Source organism: Gadus morhua, chromosome 9 (assembly GCF_902167405.1).
Source record: "Gadus morhua chromosome 9, gadMor3.0, whole genome shotgun sequence".
NCBI lineage: Eukaryota > Metazoa > Chordata > Actinopteri > Gadiformes > Gadidae > Gadus > Gadus morhua.
Genome location: NC_044056.1, coordinates 12,645,758 through 12,661,969, shown reverse-complemented (window position 1 = coordinate 12,661,969; position 16,212 = coordinate 12,645,758). Strand labels below are relative to the sequence as shown.

Here is a 16,212-nt window from a genome sequence, read left to right as displayed (position 1 = left end):
GCCCCCCCGCCATGTGCTGCTGGACCGTGTATCCGAACTGCGTCCCCGGGGGGCCGCGGTGCAGCCCGGCACGGGTCGGGTGGAAGACGAAGGCCAGAGGAAGATCTTCAACACAGAGGGGAGGGGTTACTAGGCAAACACACCCCAGACCGGTCCAATCAGAGAGCTCCTGCCAGGTACATCACATCACATCCATCCTGGTCACTACATACCGGGTTCTGTCCCCTGTGACCCGGACATCTTTCTCTACACACCGGGTTCTGTCCCCTGTGACCCGGACATCTCTCTCTACAGACAGGGTTCTGTCCCCTGTGACCCGGACATCTCCCTCTACAGACAGGGTTCTGTCCCCTGTGACCCGGACATCTCTCTCTCTACAGACAGGGTTCTGTCCCCTGTGACCCGGACATCTCTCTCTCTACAGACAGGGTTCTGTCCCCTGTGACCCGGACATCTTTCTCTACACACCGGGTTCTGTCCCCTGTGACCCGGACATCTCTCTCTACAGACAGGGTTCTGTCCCCTGTGACCCGGACATCTCTCTCTCTACAGACAGGGTTCTGTCCCCTGTGACCCAGACATCTCTCTCTCTACAGACAGGGTTCTGTCCCCTGTGACCCGGACATCTCTCTCTACAGACAGGGTTCTGTCCCCTGTGACCCGGACATCTCCCTCTACAGACAGGGTTCTGTCCCCTGTGACCCGGACATCTCTCTCTCTACAGACAGGGTTCTGTCCCCTGTGACCCGGACATCTCTCTCTCTACAGACAGGGTTCTGTCCCCTGTGACCCGGACATCTCTCTCTCTACAGACAGGGTTCTGTCCCCTGTGACCCGGACATCTCTCTCTCTACAGACAGGGTTCTGTCCCCTGTGACCCGGACATCTCTCTCTCTACAGACAGGGTTCTGTCCCCTGTGACCCGGACATCTCTCCTGCACCACGTTGAGGTGAGGCTAGAATGAAACAGGTGGACTGTGCTGGCTTCTGATTGGCTGACACCAAGCCGTGACTGGGTCACTATAAGTAAACCTCTCCCTCCCTGTCCTCCTCTCCTTCCATCCCTATCCTCCTCTCCCTCCCTATCCTCCTCTCCCTCCCTATCCTCCTCTCCCTCCCTATCCTCCTCTCCTGCCTCCTTCCCTCGAGGGACGAGTTATGAAGCCAGATAAACAGCACTAAACGGGTTTGTTTCACATTACCCCTATCCCATCATCAAGGAAAACACTCTCAGACCGTTATGGGCTAATGCTGGTTCAGAGAGAGGGAGAGAGAGAGAGAGAGAGAGAGAGAGAGAGAGAGAGAGAGAGAGAGAGAGAGAGAGAGAGAGAGAGAGAGAGAGAGAGAGAGAGAATAACCTTCTGTATCTCTTCCTCTCAACTCAATGTAATTAAATTCCAAAGTTGCACCAATATTGATTATACTAAACAGTTTAGCGATACATTGTACAAAGAGATGTTCTGAATTATGAAGGCAGGATTCCACTACAATGATAATACATTAAGGCTTGTTACCTGGACTACTCATCATCACTACTATAACTACCACTACTATTATAACTAATACCATTACTACTACTACATTAAAATAACTACTACTTCTTCATCACCATAACTACTACTACTACTAAATTACCATAACTACCACTAAATACTACTACAACTACTATTATAACTACTACCAGTATAACTACTAGTAATATTAATACTACCATAACTATTACTAATACTACGATAACTACTACTACTACTATAACTAATACCATTACTACTACTACACAAATCCTATTTATTCTACTACTACTACTACTACCAGTATCACTACCATTACTTCTACTACCACAATACTACCATACTACCACAATATTCTTCCTACCTGGCAGCAGGCTGCAGATCCACATGGTGAGAAAGGAGTAGTCCATGCCTGCGGAGTGTTTGTAGAGAGTGCGATCTGTGTGAATGGAAGTGTATCTGGTATATGTGTGTGTATGAAAGAGTGTGTATGAGTGTGAATTAGACTATGTGATAGAGTGGGTGTTCTGAATGGGTGGGTGCGTGTGTGTGTGTGTGTGTGTGTGTGTGTGTGTGTGTGTGTGTGTGTGTGTGTGTGTGTGTGTGTGTGTGTGTGTGTGTGTGTGTGTTTGTGTGTGTGAGAGTTGGGATTTATTTGGGGTAAACTGAGTTTGTGTGAAGACTGATTGAGAGGGAGGAGTCAACAAACACTACAACAATACTAATAATTATACTTTAATATAAAGTATTGTTACAAATAAATAAATACACATATATATCATATATATAAACACAAACACAAACACCCACACACACACTAGTAACCATACTTTACATTAAAGTACAATTATCTAATGCCAAATTATGCCGTGTTCTTTCCTACAGCGATCGAACTTTACCTGTAAGCCTAAACTAGACGGGCTGCCGGCGCCCCCCAGAGGCGACCCAAAGCAACACAAGTAAATAAATAAACACAGACCTGTCTCCGTCACTGGTTTTTACATTTAAGTTATTAACCAAATGGACGCAGGCGGAACCTGATATCAGCTACACAATCCTATCACACACTCACCCTACAACCACCCCAAGACTACACCTACCTGTCAGGCCACAACCACCTGTACAGACCACACCAATCTGTAAAGACCCAACCCACCTGTACAGACCACACCCACCTGTACAGACCACACCCACCTGTACACACCCCCTCCAGCTGTCCAAGATGGCGTCGACTCCCCCTGCAGAGCTGTGGTCACGCTGATCCCCACTGACCACAGTGGACCTAGAGGACAGAGCCTCTGGCCTCACCCTCACCCAGAGTCTCTGGCCTCCCTACTTCATAGTGGGCGGTTCCCCATGCCATAGTGGGCGGTTCCTTACATCATAGTGGGCGGTTCCCCATGTCATAGTGGGCGGTTCCTTACGTCATAGTGGGCGGTTCCCTACAACATAGTGGGCGGTTCCCTACTGTCAGTGCACGGTTACTTATGTCTATAGTCGGAGGTTCCCTATGTGATACTGGGCGGTTCCCTAAGTCATAGTGGGCGGTTCCCTACGTCATAGTGGGTGGTTCCCTATGTCATATTGGGTGGTTCCCAACTAAATAGTGGGTGGTTCCCTAAGTCATATTGGGTGGTTCCCCATGTCATAGTGGGCGGTTCCCTGTCATAGTGGGCGGTTCCCTATGTCATAGTGGGCGGTTCCCTATGTCATAGTGGGCGGTTCCCTATGTCATCAGCTCTTAAAATTAGCAGCAGGCCAAACAGATGCAGCATTGGTGTTGAGGCCTGTTTATTGCTTCATGGACAAACACACAGACTGCAGGCTAACCTTTAGCTCTGCACAATCATGAGGTAAATACACCCATACTTTGCGCACGCACCCAACCACCCACCCACCCACCCAACCAACTCCCACACACGTTACTTGGGCCGTGTTGACTGAGGCGTTGGACCGACTTCATGACCCACTGAACACTTGCCACTCCCCTAACTATATACCCCTCCAAATGTCTTTGACCCTCCATTGTTGAGCCCACCAGGGGGTCTGGGTAGGACCCCTGGGGTCTGGTTAGGACCATCTGGTTCTGGGTAGGGGGGGCTGGGGGTTCCTCAGCAGCTGATTCAGGACGCTGGAGTCTCTCAGGGCCTTCAGGTCTGACAGGTCCTCAGCAATGACCGGGACGTCCCTCTGCTCCACCCCTTCTGCTGTCCCCGCCCCCTCTGCTGGCCCCGCCCCCTCCTCCTCCTCCTCGCTGTCCACCAGCACACAGAGCAGCCCGTCGTTTTCATAGGTGGGGAAAAAGTACCTGAAACACAGAAACACCATCAGACACAGATAAAGATACAGATACACACGCACACGCACTCACACAGCTAGCTAAAGCAGATCAGCTGTTAGCTTTAGCATAGCGAACTAAAGCATAGCGAGCTAAGCCGTGGCGGTGAGTGGATCGGATCTTACTGGGGCTGGTCCCAAACGGACAGCGCTGGAAGCTGCATAACATGACCGGCTGCCATGATGTGTTGGAGGACCTCTTCTTTTGAGCCAAACTTCTCCTGGCAACCATAGCAACGGCACTGGTGCAGCTCCCTCCGGATATAGTTCACAAGCTTCACCTGCTGGTAGAACCGGAGGCCTGAGGAAAACCACGGAACAATAAAGAACACGGAGCAGTAAAGCCCACAGAACAGTAACGACCGCTGAACAGTAAAGAGCAGTACAGATTAGTAAAGAGCGTTACTGAACAGTTAAGAGCGCTACTGAACTGAACCAACATTTCTCAACTAAGCAGATTGCAGAAGACGATGAATGTAATGATCTGACGACCAGACGTTGTGATGATGTCATGATCTTCTGGGAGGTTAGAGTTGGTGAGAGAGCTGGGAGGTTATGATGATGATGTCATGTGGGAGGTGAGAACCTACCGAGCCGGGTCTTCAGCTGGCGGAGATGGAAGCCATGGGCGTCCTGAGACACAGAGACACGCTTAGTCCCACATCACACGAGAGAGACAGAGACAGAGACAGAGACAGACAGAGTGCGTGCATGTACCTCCATGTGTGAGTACATCCTGTCCATGCTTTCTGCCTGCTGCTCACAGAACAGGCAGACGGCCCTGACTGGGTGGGCCCGCCAGTCAGACCAGTCGCTGCAACACAAACAAGTTTGGTTCTTAAATCGCTTGTTCAGAACCATGGTATTGTGATATTAGGGTTATTTTAATCTAGCGTTCCCTTTCTGAATAACCCCAGATGGGTGGTCGCCATGGGGTGTATCATAGATCCATCGTTATAGAGACTTGTGGAGGCCACCTACTCATCAGCAGGGTCCACCATGTCTCGGTCGTCCTCAGACTGCACCTCCTCCCAGCTCCTCCCCATCTCCTGCAGGACACGCGCACACACACACACACACACACACACACACACACACACACACACACACACACACACACACACACACACACACACACACACACACACACACACACACACACACACACACACACACACACACACACGATTAGGGTTACTGGTCCTAGGGGCTGTGAAGGGCCCTAGGTTCCGTCAGGTCCCCTAGGTTCTGTGAGGGCCCCTAGGTTCTCAAAGGGTCCCTAGGGGCTGTGAGGGCCCCTAAGGTGCTGTGAGGACCTGTGAGGGCCACTAGGTTATTTGAGGGCCCCTAGGTGCTGTGAGGGCCCCTACCAGATAGTTGATGACGTAGAAGCGGTCGTACTCGTGGTTCTTGGCGTTGATCCGGCGGTGGGACTTCTTCCTCATGTGGTCCTTCAGCGTCGTCTTGTCCCGGAATGGCTTCTCACAGTACAGACACTGGAGGCTGAACCAGACAGTAAGACAGGAACCAGGCAGTAAGACAGGCAATAAAGCCACTGGGACTGGAACCAGACAGTAAGACAGGTGATACAGACACTGTAGACTGGAACCAGAAAGGGAGAGAGGGGCTACAGACAATAAGACAGGTGCTACATACAGACAATAGAGGCTGAGGAACCCAGACAGGTAAGACAGGTGTTACTGACAGTAGGACAGAAGTGACATATATCTACAGACATGTGGCAGTTCAGACAGGTGGCAGGGACAGACAGGTCTCCTCTATATCCTCACCTGTCCAGCTTCATCTGGAGGTGGTCCAGGAACTGGGTGCAGTAAACAATGTTGTCGGGGAGCCCCACGCTGAAGGCGTGCTCCCTGGCCATGTGGTTCAGCAGAGACGCCCTGCGGACCAATCAGACGCACCCACCGTGACATCACAACCATGAAACCCTGTGTAGGTCACCCCTACCTAATCTCTGTGTGTGTGTGTGTGTGTGTGTGTGTGTGTGTGTGTGTGTGTGTGTGTGTGTGTGTGTGTGTGTGTGTGTGTGTGTGTGTGTGTGTGTGTACCTGTTCCCGCTGAACTCCTCGCTGCAGAACATACACACACGCTGGAAACTTGTATCGTCCCGCTCCCTCTGCTGCTGGTCCAGAGTCTCCTCCTACACACACACACACACACACACACACACACACACACACACACACACACACACACACACACACACACACACACACACACACACACACACACACACACACACACGTAGGGCTGAGGGCCTGCATGTAGACTGCCTGTATTTGTTTTTTAGTGCCTTGCCCGGTCTGCTCGGCATTGTAGAAAACAGGTGAATTATGGGATTGCTGACTCACCAGTCTCCTCTGCTGAAGCTGCTCCCTCAGCAGTCGGTCCTCAGGAAGTACATCACACAACAGGAAGTAGAACTCTTGTTTCTCTACGAACACACGCCCATCATCAGTCAGGGGATTTATAATATTAGCATATCCCTCAATATATCATAACAGTAACACAACACTATATAGTGAGCTTGTGAGGTAGGTCTGCACTAGTGAGGCTGTGAGGTAGGTCTACTAAAGTGAGGCGGTGATGAGGTAGGTCTGTCTTACCGACTGGACCCTCGGAGTTGGTCTTGATGACGCTGCAGTACTCTGTGAGGGGCTGGTCCAGGAACCGGCCCTTCCAGTACGACATGTACCTGAGGACACACCTCAGGTCACACCCTACACCGACAGAACACACGACCCTCTCCTATGTACTTCAGTCATACATCAGCCGCTTTGATCCAAAGAGACTGACAGTGATGCAGGCGGGGGGGGTCTTACTTAACTCAAGTAGGGGTTTGAAGTACCAAAGACCCTAACCGCTCGACCATCAGGGTGACAGTTTGGTCACATGTGGGGCCCGGCAGGGTGACAGTATGGTCACATGGGGGGCTCGGTAGGGTGACAGTATCCTGGTCCTACCTGGGCAGGTCGGCGATCAGCTTGACGTCCGCCACCACCAGCTTGTGATCCAGAAGGAGGTGCTTCAGCACACGCTCCGCCTCCGACAGCGGGGAGGTCTGCGGACACAGCGGGCAGACCAGCGCCTCGGCCCCGGGGCCCTGGTCGGTGCCGACCGCCAGACCCCCGGGCGGCTCCTCCTCCGGAAAGCTCAGAGCCTCCAGGATGCTGTCCTCATGTCCGGCTGCAGGGGAGACACGTTAGTGTTATCGATACAACCCTGACCCTTATCGATAAAATGGTTACTGGCAAGACAATATACCTTCACGTCCAACTACATTATGCATATATATAGTTAGATACTAGAACGGGTATAAACGTGAAGTTAAAGGTATAAACCTGAAGTTAAAGGTAGAGACGTTACAATACCTTCTTCATTAGCGGTGCAAGTCGCCATCTTCTGGTCACGTGGACAAAACAACAGAAAATGAGCCAATCGGAAGCCATGAAGGAATCACTTGGCGTAGTTCTCAGGAGGCCGATACGCGGCGCTAGAGTCCGGCGGCCAGCTCTGATCTGGGATCGGTTCACTCATCTATTAGCAAGATCAAACCTTTGAATTCTAGATTTCAAATCGGTTCTGACGACGTGGTGTGTTGCATTCAGGTTGCATTACTAAGGTCACTAAATAGGCCGCCCTAAGACCCGGGTCGGCTCTAGGACCCGGGAGAGACGGCCGCAGTGACGGTTACACCCCGGAAGTCTCTAGTAGGTCAACAACAGCACGCTGGTTCCGTACATTAAAGGACATCGGCCGGTTTCGGAGAGGACGAAGTCTATAGATACCTCATTAAAGATCCTCTTTAATCAGCATTCAAACGAATACTATTAAACGATGCAACTACGGTTTACCTTTTGCAGAAAGAGCGTATGATTTGAACAAACAGTACTGTTCCGGTCCGTGACCAGCAGATGGCGCAGCAGGCGGGCCGGCGGTACCTGCGGGCGTTCGTCGGCGGGTTCTTCGTGGCGGTCCCAGTCACCGTCACGGTTCTGGACCGCGTGGCCTACGTGGCCCGGGTGGAGGGCACCTCCATGCAGGTCAGAGGGCTCTCCTCCACCGAATGGGTGTTGGTTTATGAAGGGGGATGTTAAAGCTGTCAGAAACCACTTCGGGAACTAATCAGTGTGTCGGCTCCACCCACTCTTCCACTCCACCTCACACTCCTGCTCCATCTCGACCTTTTACTCCACTTCACCCTCTTACTCCACGTCACCCTCGCCCTCTCCCTCCGGGTAATGGATAGTGTAGACTGGAGGCTGAGGGCTTGAATCCCAGCAGTATGTGTTGGGTTTGACCCTGGTTACATGCGTGTGGGCGTTTCTGAGCAGGTAGCCCGACCCGTTCCTGAACGTCGCTTTGCATGAAAGCAGTAGTAAACATTTAATCAGCATTCACCACCTTTCACAATTTTTTTCTTTTGGGATTTTGATTTATGCGTGTGTGTAGCCCTTCCTGAACCCAGAGGGCGTGTCTGCGTGTGACGTCGTCTTGTTGAACCGCTGGCGCGTGCGGAACTACGAGGTACACCGCGGTGACATCGTCTCCGTCGTGTGAGTACCTGGTTCTACCTAGTTAGTTCCCCTGGTTCTCCCCAGGTTGGTTCCTATACGCCCTTCCACTGACCTGATGTCTGTGACAGGTCTCCTAAGAACCCCCAGCAGAAGATCATCAAAAGGGTGGTCGCCCTGGAGGGAGACTTCATCAGGTCAGACCCCCAAAAACCCTGAATCATACCTGCATCCTCATCGTACCCTCATCATACCCTACTCCTCCTCATCCTCATCATACCTGTACCCTTAACTGTGTGTGTGTGTGTGTGTGTGTGTGTGTGTAGAACACTGGGATATAAAAACCGCTACCTGCGCGTCCCTGAAGGCCACCTGTGGATCGAGGGCGACCACCATGGACACAGCCTGGACAGCAACAGCTTCGGACCGGTGCGTCTGTCTGTTTGTCGGCCTGACTGTCTGTCTGACTGGTCTGTCCGTGCGTCTCCTGCAGGTGTCTGTCGGTCTGACTGATCTGTCTGTTTGTGTGTCTCCTTCAGGTGTCTGTGGTTCTGTCTGTCTGTCTGACTGTCAGTCTGTCCATGCGTCTCTTACAGGTGTCAGTGGGTCTGCTCCATGGCCACGCCTCTCACATCATCTGGCCGCCCAATCGGTGGCAGCGGATCCAGCGGTCCCTTCCTGAGGATCGGGGCCCCCTGCTTAGCTCCCACGCTGCGGAGGAAGAGGAGGAGTTCTGAGGAGGACAACTGATGAAGAGGATCTTGTGGTCGAACTGAACAGCTGGACTTACTGTCGGGGGGGGGGAGGGCCCCAACATCCTGTCTGTTATGGGACGTTACCCTGAACCCATCCACACGCTGTCTATGGTTACCCGGAGGACCGGACCGAACACAGCAAGATGCCAGCAGTACACCTGATTTTACATGAGGCGGGCCACTTGTAACCACGGCAACCATTTTCAATCACTGGCTTTGTTACTTACTTGTTAATTCCCATAATACGGTCTGTTATTTATCTAATGGATTTAAATACAATATTTTATTCAAGCATCATATTCTCTTTTAGAGAAGCTGAGATGAATACTATTAAGTAGGATGTTGCAATTCAATAATGAATATGAAAGTTGAATGAGTTTCAGAAATGAACAAACGTTTACAGAAAAACATCCATTCTCTTGTTCTATTACTGCTGCATGGCTGCTGAACAGTAATTTAGAGAGACCCCTCTGAAACTGTCATTCAGAGACCTCTCTAGAACAGTAATTTAACCCATGGTCTCTACAGTATGTGTCTGGGGAGGTCGTTTAAACAGTTACACATTTGAAATATATAAGATGGTTAGCCATGTCTTCATCGGAGATCTATACGAGTTTTTGGCGGTGTAAACAACTACGGATACCATATAGGGAAAAACAATTCGGTTAAGCGGGTGGAACGCTGCCGCCTGGTGGTCGTTGATTGAGAATTAGTGATTTCAGACTGACCCAAACCCGCCCGCAACCGCAATATTGTATAAATATTAGTGGTGGGCCGTCATCGAAACTTTTATCGCGCGATAGAAATAATATCGCCGTTAATCTATTTTCAAAAACTTCCTTGTTCGGACCTATCACGTGACTGAACTAACCAATCAGAAGCTAGAATTTAGAGGTAAACGTGAGGGAATCAGAGAGGCAGATTCAACAGAATATCCTGACTGTTAAATATGTAAATATGCAAGTAATTATTATGTAACATAAATATGTAAATGATTAACTGACTAAACATTGTAAGTATATTTCTAGCAAATTAACTCCAATATAAATTATATTAATTAAATGTATTCTACAACTTTCAAATATTTAACTTCTAAACCTTACATTATGATGGATTATTACACAGCTCTTCTCAATGCTGTAGACTGCTCCAGTCACTTGCATGGACCTTCCCAACGTTCAGCTGTCAATTATTTTTGTTTATGCTCCGTTCACTTGCATGGACACTTCACAACTTCCGGCGGTGAATTATATTTGATAATTCACCGTTGCCAAGTATAATTGACAGTTGTCAAGGTAAACGAAAGGATTTTTTGCCGTTTTTCCATTTTAATCTAGATTAATTCCAAAATTAATCTAGATTAAAAAAATAATCTATGCCCACAACTAATAAATATCAAACCCAAACCTGCCCGACCCACGGGTAACCCGCGGACACCCGCGCATCACTAATGAATAGGCTTGAATTTAGTAGTAATATGGAGGTTTCATATTTTTACCAAATGGATTATGTGAACATTGCTGAATAACAATTATGTACATTAAATGTATTGCAGGAGTTTAGCTTGACATTAACCAAGTTAGACAATTAAATGAACCGCACCAAACATGTAGAAGTCAATGTGGGATTTTAATATATAAACAAAAACACTTGACAGAAGTTTAATACAATTTTTTTTAAAGGAAAGCAGAGGAAAACATTTTCCCAAATGAATCTTTTCAAAATGTCACCACCATTCCGAAAGCAAGTGAAGAGGTTTGTGTAAAAGCAGTCCTCCCTGACCAGCTCTGTCCCTGACTCTAAACCCTGACTCTCAACCCTAACGCTAAACCCTCTGAGGTCAGGAAGACGCGCCTTCAGTGTAAAGGTTTGAACCACAGAGAAGGAAGAAAAGAGGAAGCAGTAAAGAGTAGTGAAGTAGTGAGGTTAGTGACAGACGTGAGGGAAAGGCGTGTGGAAGCACACGGTTACATGTGGGGTCAAGAAGATCACTCCCACTGGAGGTCATTGATCCATCAGCCTCAGACAGCTGAGCTCAGCAGGTCTTCTGGAGGACGAGGCTCAGATGAACTGAGGAGACGGGACCAGCAGGATGTCAGGATCAGGGCGGGTTTAGCTCAGGTGTGTCTACCCCCGACCAAACAGGATCAGGTGAGGTTCAGCTCAGGTGTGTCTGCCCGGATCAAACAAGGACATTGATTAGGTTCAATATTCAAAAGATGCAACATTATCTGAACCAAAGATAAGTCATTAAGGAGCAGGCAGGCTTTGGTGCGCCTTGCTCAAGGACGCATCACTGTATTCTGAGGACTTGAACCCGGTACCATTGGTTTGAGAGTAGAACCCCCAACCCCCTACCTAGTCCACCATGTCCAGATAATGCAGACCACCTGAACAAAGAGTCCTGGTGGTCCTCAGGATTTGCCTTCCAGATGTACGGCTTCTCCATCAGTCCTCCAGATTCCTGGTCTCGTTACAAACGTAATTCGTCGCTAATGTAAGGTCACAAACACAGTAGTAGTTTGTCTCGAACGTAAGGTAACAAACAGGAGTAGTTGGGCTCTAATGCAAGGTAACAAACACAGGAGTAGTTGGGCTCTAATGCAAGGTAACAAACAAAGTAGTAGTTTGTCTCTAATGTAAGGTCACAAACAGGAGTAGTTGGGCTCTAATGGCGCGTAACAAAGTAGCAGCTATAGTTTGTCTGGTAAACGACCACAATAGTATGCCGTAACTTGTACTGGACAAACTAATCCTGCATTACAACAAGTCCACTCTGTTTATTTTAGACAAACTTACGAGGATCCTGGTTGGTGGAGTGATGTCGTCCTCCAGAGTCTTGGCTCCTCCATCAGCTCTCCTCAGCCAGAGTCCTGGTCTGGAACAAACAGCGTGCGTCTGGCCCTAAAGTCTGGTAACAAGCATGTAGTAGTTTGTCTTATTTTTAAGCCTTTTATTTCCAGTTTGTTTGGTTAATACAAACTTACAATCCTTGTTGGTAGAGTGATGGTCATCCTCCAGATTCACGGCTCCCCTACCAGCTCGTCTCCGCTCCAGAAACACGTTCTAGTAAGAAAACACAGCGGTAGTTGGTTAACGCATGTCAAAGTAACAGCTGTATTTTGCCCTTTAAGTCAACCATGTAAGTAAATACAAACTTACGAGGAATCCTTGTTGGTCGATTCCTAGTCGTCCTCCAGCGTCTCAGCTCCTCCAGCAGCAGACACAGTCCTGGTCTGGAACAAACAGCGGAAGTCTTGCTTCAACATGTGGTAAAACAGATGTAGTCGTCTGGTATACATGGTACAAATGCCGGTAGTTTGTGGTAGCAGTATTCTACGAGAAGTGGCAGTGAGTGTGTTGATCACTTCAGAGTCAAGCTCCATCTACCCCACGACAGACGTCCTTCACCAGGCAGGGCCTCCACCAGCTCCTCCACAAGGCAGGGCCTTCAGCACGACTCCTCCATCAGCACGGCTCCTCCATCAGCACAGCTCCTCCATCAGCTCCTTCAGCCATGGATTCCTGGTCTGGTTACAAACACAGTTGGTCTCAGCAGTAAATCACCTGGGGACACAACACACCCCACCTCCTGCATCTGAAGTTCACTTGTAAAATGGAAGACAAATTTAAACACTTAAATTAGACAACGTCTGCAGATTGTCACGTTCAGCAATTCATCCACTACGGTCGTAGCAGCACTAGTAACATTAATGGCTCATATGACTCTTGCATAACCCCTGTATGAATTAACTTCTTAATTCATCACAGCTTGGCACAGATTGAAAGTCATAAGATGATCAAAACCAGACCTAAACTACCGTGGATTTTAGTGTTTCAGATGAGCTTGGTGCTGGTTACCCTCTGATCCGGTGCTGCCGGCCCCTGGTCTCCAGCCTCAGTCTCCGGTCCACCCTGGCACCACAATCCTCCGGTCCCCAGCCTCTCAGCCTCGCCCTTCAGCTACAGTAGCAGGTTTATATCAGCATTTGCCCAACAATACACTTAATTGACTCATCCGAAACCGAGTTACACAATTAATTGAACTATTATTTTATAACTCAAGGCTAGAAAAGACTTGAGACAAGACATGAGCATCCCGTTTTTGGGTATGAAGACAGAGCAGTCCACAAGTTTAAAGCAGTGGTTCAGGCCATGCACTGAAACTGACCCGAGAAGACTACTCACACAGAGCACTGACCTGTTCTGGAGGACTTCTGACAGGAGGTGGAGGTCTGGCTCTGGGTGAGGAGGTGGAGGTCTTGCTCTGGGTGAGGAGGCAGACACCTTGGGACAAACTACATGTTACCTTTTAACCTTGTACAGTTCTAGAGTATCTTCTACTGCAACATGTGGGAATTACGGCCATTATTTTAGCTTTGATATTATCCAGTCGCTAACTGCACCAAAGTCGTTGTTTAACGTCATTCCATTGGGTAGGGTTTAACTTCTGTGGCAATTAATGACAGCAGATATTTAGAACGTACAAAAGCTGAAGTAAAAAAGAACACTAAGCAGTATCGATATTAAATCAAATATACTCAGCCATATTCAGGTGCTGGGTTCCGTTGAAGAAATGTCAAATTATCTTCCACCTTGAAATGATTTTCAGCCTTCCCTGATGTCAAAAATGGGCCCGCAAGTAGAACGCTGTTTTGTACGCAGTGAGAGTCCCGCAACGTCATCCTGGTTAAAAGTACGGCGCAACCATCGGAAATTATCAACATATTGTACGACGTACATGTCAGTATGTATTTAATATCAAACTTAAGTTGTTTAAGATAGGGTTAACAATTCCCAATGGAAACCGACTGAAAAATAGTTTCCGTTGGCAACGGCTCGAGATTACGCAAATACAATCCAGAACGTTCCGCCAGATTCCCTCAGGGGACTCCCGTCCAACTAACTGCCAGGTGGTTTCTTATGGTTGTCAAGACTACAATGTTCTATGCTAACCATTGGGACTAAATCAAGTGACCAACTCAGGACCTTCCACGGCGGGAAGCACAAACCGTCCGACTGGAATCCGAACATTCCGGCCGGAACCAACCAAAGAAAAAAACAGAACCAGCGCCTCACCTTGAGCTGAACAGAGGAAGATCCTGAAGTCCAGCGATGGTCTTCATTAAAACACAGCCAACAGACTTACCTTGAGGAGATCTGTTTTTTGCTGTTGGTCATTAATACTATTCAGTGTACCTTTAGATTATTATGCACCCAGTGTGTACAAGTTATATCACTCAAAACCATACGAAGAACCAAACTACCATGTAGGTCCCACAACAACTTTAAACCTAAAATCCTGGAATCATTCAATGCCAAACCGTGTCTACATTTTACAATTATCTAGATTATTCAGGGTACAAACCATACAGAGCAAATCTAAACGTTGAGCTCAAAGAGAGCCGACCATAGCCATATCTGAGTGAAAGGACTGCCCATCATAAAAAGAAGCCCAATTCCTGAACTATCAACCATCTTCATGGTTTAAAGATTTACAGACTTGACATTCCATTGTGTTCTAATCCCCTTAGACTGCTCCCTCATTACTTACAAAACTCTACATCTCCATCACTAGAGTGTTGCATCCTACTCATTGGGGTGTGGTCCGAGTGAGTAGAGATGCATGCTGGGATACAGTGCTGTCTGAAGTCTTCAGTTCCATAGACACGCCCCACAGGAGAAACCAAGTGTTTGAGAATCTGTCGTGACATCAGTTACGCGAGCTGGAATATCCTTCAAGATGGCGCCAGGATTCTCAGAGGAGAAAGACCAAGAGGAAGATGTGTGGGTTCTTCCTCTCAGCCAGTGGAACACAACAACGGTCTTCATCAGAGTACCATGGAACACTTTGAAACATTCTCCTCTTTACACCTTGAAGCCCCAGTGAAGGTTTCCTTACCTCCTCAGCTGAAGAGCACAACTTCAGCTCGAAGAGCGCACTAGCTGGAGTTCCCGGATTGGTTCTGATTTAAGGGAACCAATCGTTCAGCTAGTCCTGTCCGAAACAAATACAGTTCAGCCTGAGAAGACGTGCAACTGAGAGCAAGACAAGATCCACAGGGCTCTCCATCAATCCAGCCAGGTAGGAAGAGCCGTCTCATTACAGGTCTGAAGGTCATCTTGAATATCCATTTAGGTCCCTTTCCAACGTCAGACTCTCCTCATGGAATTCCTTTTGGTGTCCATCCTCCATTGACCCTGATTGGTGCAGTCCTAGTTTGAAGTCACTGATCAGAACACGCCGCTTGCATCCTTTTACACTTGAGTTGGATACTCTCCTTCCTGCCCAGTGTGTTGGATCTCGCTCCGGAGCGTCGCTCAGGGCTCTTCATGTCTACTGGAGGCCCTTAAGTAAACATGTGGCCGTCCATCAGGTATGATTTAGATGACCATTCCAATATCCCAAGCCAATCACACAGACCCCCGTATGAACATTATCACTGTCAAAGCAAGCCGGACACACACACACACACATAGAACCCAGGACAGGCACGTAGAACCCCATGCCAGGTGTGAGACACACACACACACACACACACACACAGTAGAACCCTAGCGATGCTTAAAAATCAACACACACACACACACACCTGAGCCATAAAACGCCAAACAATCATGCAGGGTAAAAACCTCATGCCAAATAACATTCCATCATCCCCCCCCAGCTCTCCTGCCAGGGCACCCATAACAGAACAACCAATGTCTCCAGAGACGTAAATTACGTACAACATTCTTCAGTGGCGTCCCACATTGGTGATGGATTATGCTTGGCGTCTCCAAAATGTGTCCCAGGTTGATTCAACATCTCTGAAGTCATGTCTTTGTAGTCCAGTGGTTTCCTGAATGAGGGTGCCTCACAGATGCAAACGGTGCAGCTTTAGTCAGCCTGAGGACAGGAAGGAGGTCATCTGTTCAGAAGACCACCCAGTGGAGGGGGGTGGCTCTTGAGCAGGATCCATATGGGGATGGCCCCAAATAAGACCTTCTTGGAAATGAAACTGTTCCTGAGTAGTCACGGTGCCTGGAGGGGACTGTTGAATGCGTTCCATGGTTCCGTGTCAGACTGAAGTT

General features: G+C 48.6%; 2 protein-coding genes and 2 long non-coding RNA genes across 5 annotated transcripts; 1 reads left to right on the top strand and 3 right to left on the bottom strand.

Annotated features, from left to right (window-relative positions):
• Window positions 1-3,280: 3,280 nt before the first annotated feature.
• znf277 (zinc finger protein 277) lies at window positions 3,281-7,519 on the bottom strand. The gene is made up of 12 exons (XM_030366711.1): window positions 7,241-7,519; window positions 6,833-7,055; window positions 6,476-6,564; window positions 6,221-6,303; window positions 5,918-6,009; window positions 5,639-5,749; window positions 5,219-5,351; window positions 4,830-4,897; window positions 4,566-4,662; window positions 4,439-4,481; window positions 3,975-4,149; window positions 3,281-3,819 (listed from the first exon to the last, which is right to left on the bottom strand). Exons 1-12 carry the CDS (start codon window positions 7,266-7,268, stop codon window positions 3,582-3,584), a joined length of 1,380 nt encoding a protein of 459 aa, XP_030222571.1. The 5' UTR covers window positions 7,269-7,519; the 3' UTR covers window positions 3,281-3,581.
• Window positions 7,520-7,574: 55 nt separating this feature from the next.
• immp2l (inner mitochondrial membrane peptidase subunit 2) lies at window positions 7,575-9,429 on the top strand. 2 transcript variants are annotated; one of them, XM_030366715.1, is made up of 5 exons: window positions 7,575-7,912; window positions 8,322-8,425; window positions 8,515-8,580; window positions 8,710-8,812; window positions 8,980-9,429. In XM_030366715.1, the coding sequence occupies exons 1-5, from the start codon at window positions 7,784-7,786 to the stop codon at window positions 9,118-9,120; spliced, it is 543 nt and encodes a 180-aa protein (XP_030222575.1). In that variant the 5' UTR covers window positions 7,575-7,783; the 3' UTR covers window positions 9,121-9,429. The 2 variants fall into 2 exon arrangements, with proteins under 2 accessions (XP_030222575.1, XP_030222576.1); XM_030366716.1 differs by lacking the exon at window positions 7,575-7,912 and adding an exon at window positions 8,165-8,203.
• Window positions 9,430-11,251: 1,822 nt separating this feature from the next.
• Window positions 11,252-12,185, bottom strand: LOC115551157 (uncharacterized). The gene is made up of 4 exons (XR_003977983.1): window positions 12,126-12,185; window positions 11,938-12,049; window positions 11,497-11,630; window positions 11,252-11,311 (listed from the first exon to the last, which is right to left on the bottom strand). It is a non-coding gene; the product is annotated as an uncharacterized LOC115551157 (long non-coding RNA).
• A 423-nt stretch (window positions 12,186-12,608) lies between these two features.
• Window positions 12,609-13,388, bottom strand: LOC115551158 (uncharacterized). Its single transcript, XR_003977984.1, has 3 exons — window positions 13,340-13,388; window positions 13,000-13,101; window positions 12,609-12,668 (listed from the first exon to the last, which is right to left on the bottom strand). It is a non-coding gene; the product is annotated as an uncharacterized LOC115551158 (long non-coding RNA).
• Between the last annotated feature and the right edge of the window lie 2,824 nt (window positions 13,389-16,212).

Coding starts and splice junctions, on each gene's coding strand:
- immp2l (XM_030366715.1), top strand. CDS start 7,784: ATGGCGCAGCAGGCGGGCCGGCGGTACCTGCGGGCGTTCGTCGGCGGG. Junction 8,426..8,514: donor GGTGACATCGTCTCCGTCGT/GTGAGTACCTGG, acceptor TGTCTGTGACAG/GTCTCCTAAGAACCCCCAGC. Junction 8,813..8,979: donor ACAGCAACAGCTTCGGACCG/GTGCGTCTGTCT, acceptor CGTCTCTTACAG/GTGTCAGTGGGTCTGCTCCA.
- znf277 (XM_030366711.1), bottom strand. CDS start 7,268: ATGGCGACTTGCACCGCTAATGAAGAAG. Junction 6,565..6,832: donor CTGATCGCCGACCTGCCCAG/GTAGGACCAGGA, acceptor GTGTGTCCTCAG/GTACATGTCGTACTGGAAGG. Junction 4,663..4,829: donor ATGGTGGACCCTGCTGATGA/GTAGGTGGCCTC, acceptor TTTGTGTTGCAG/CGACTGGTCTGACTGGCGGG.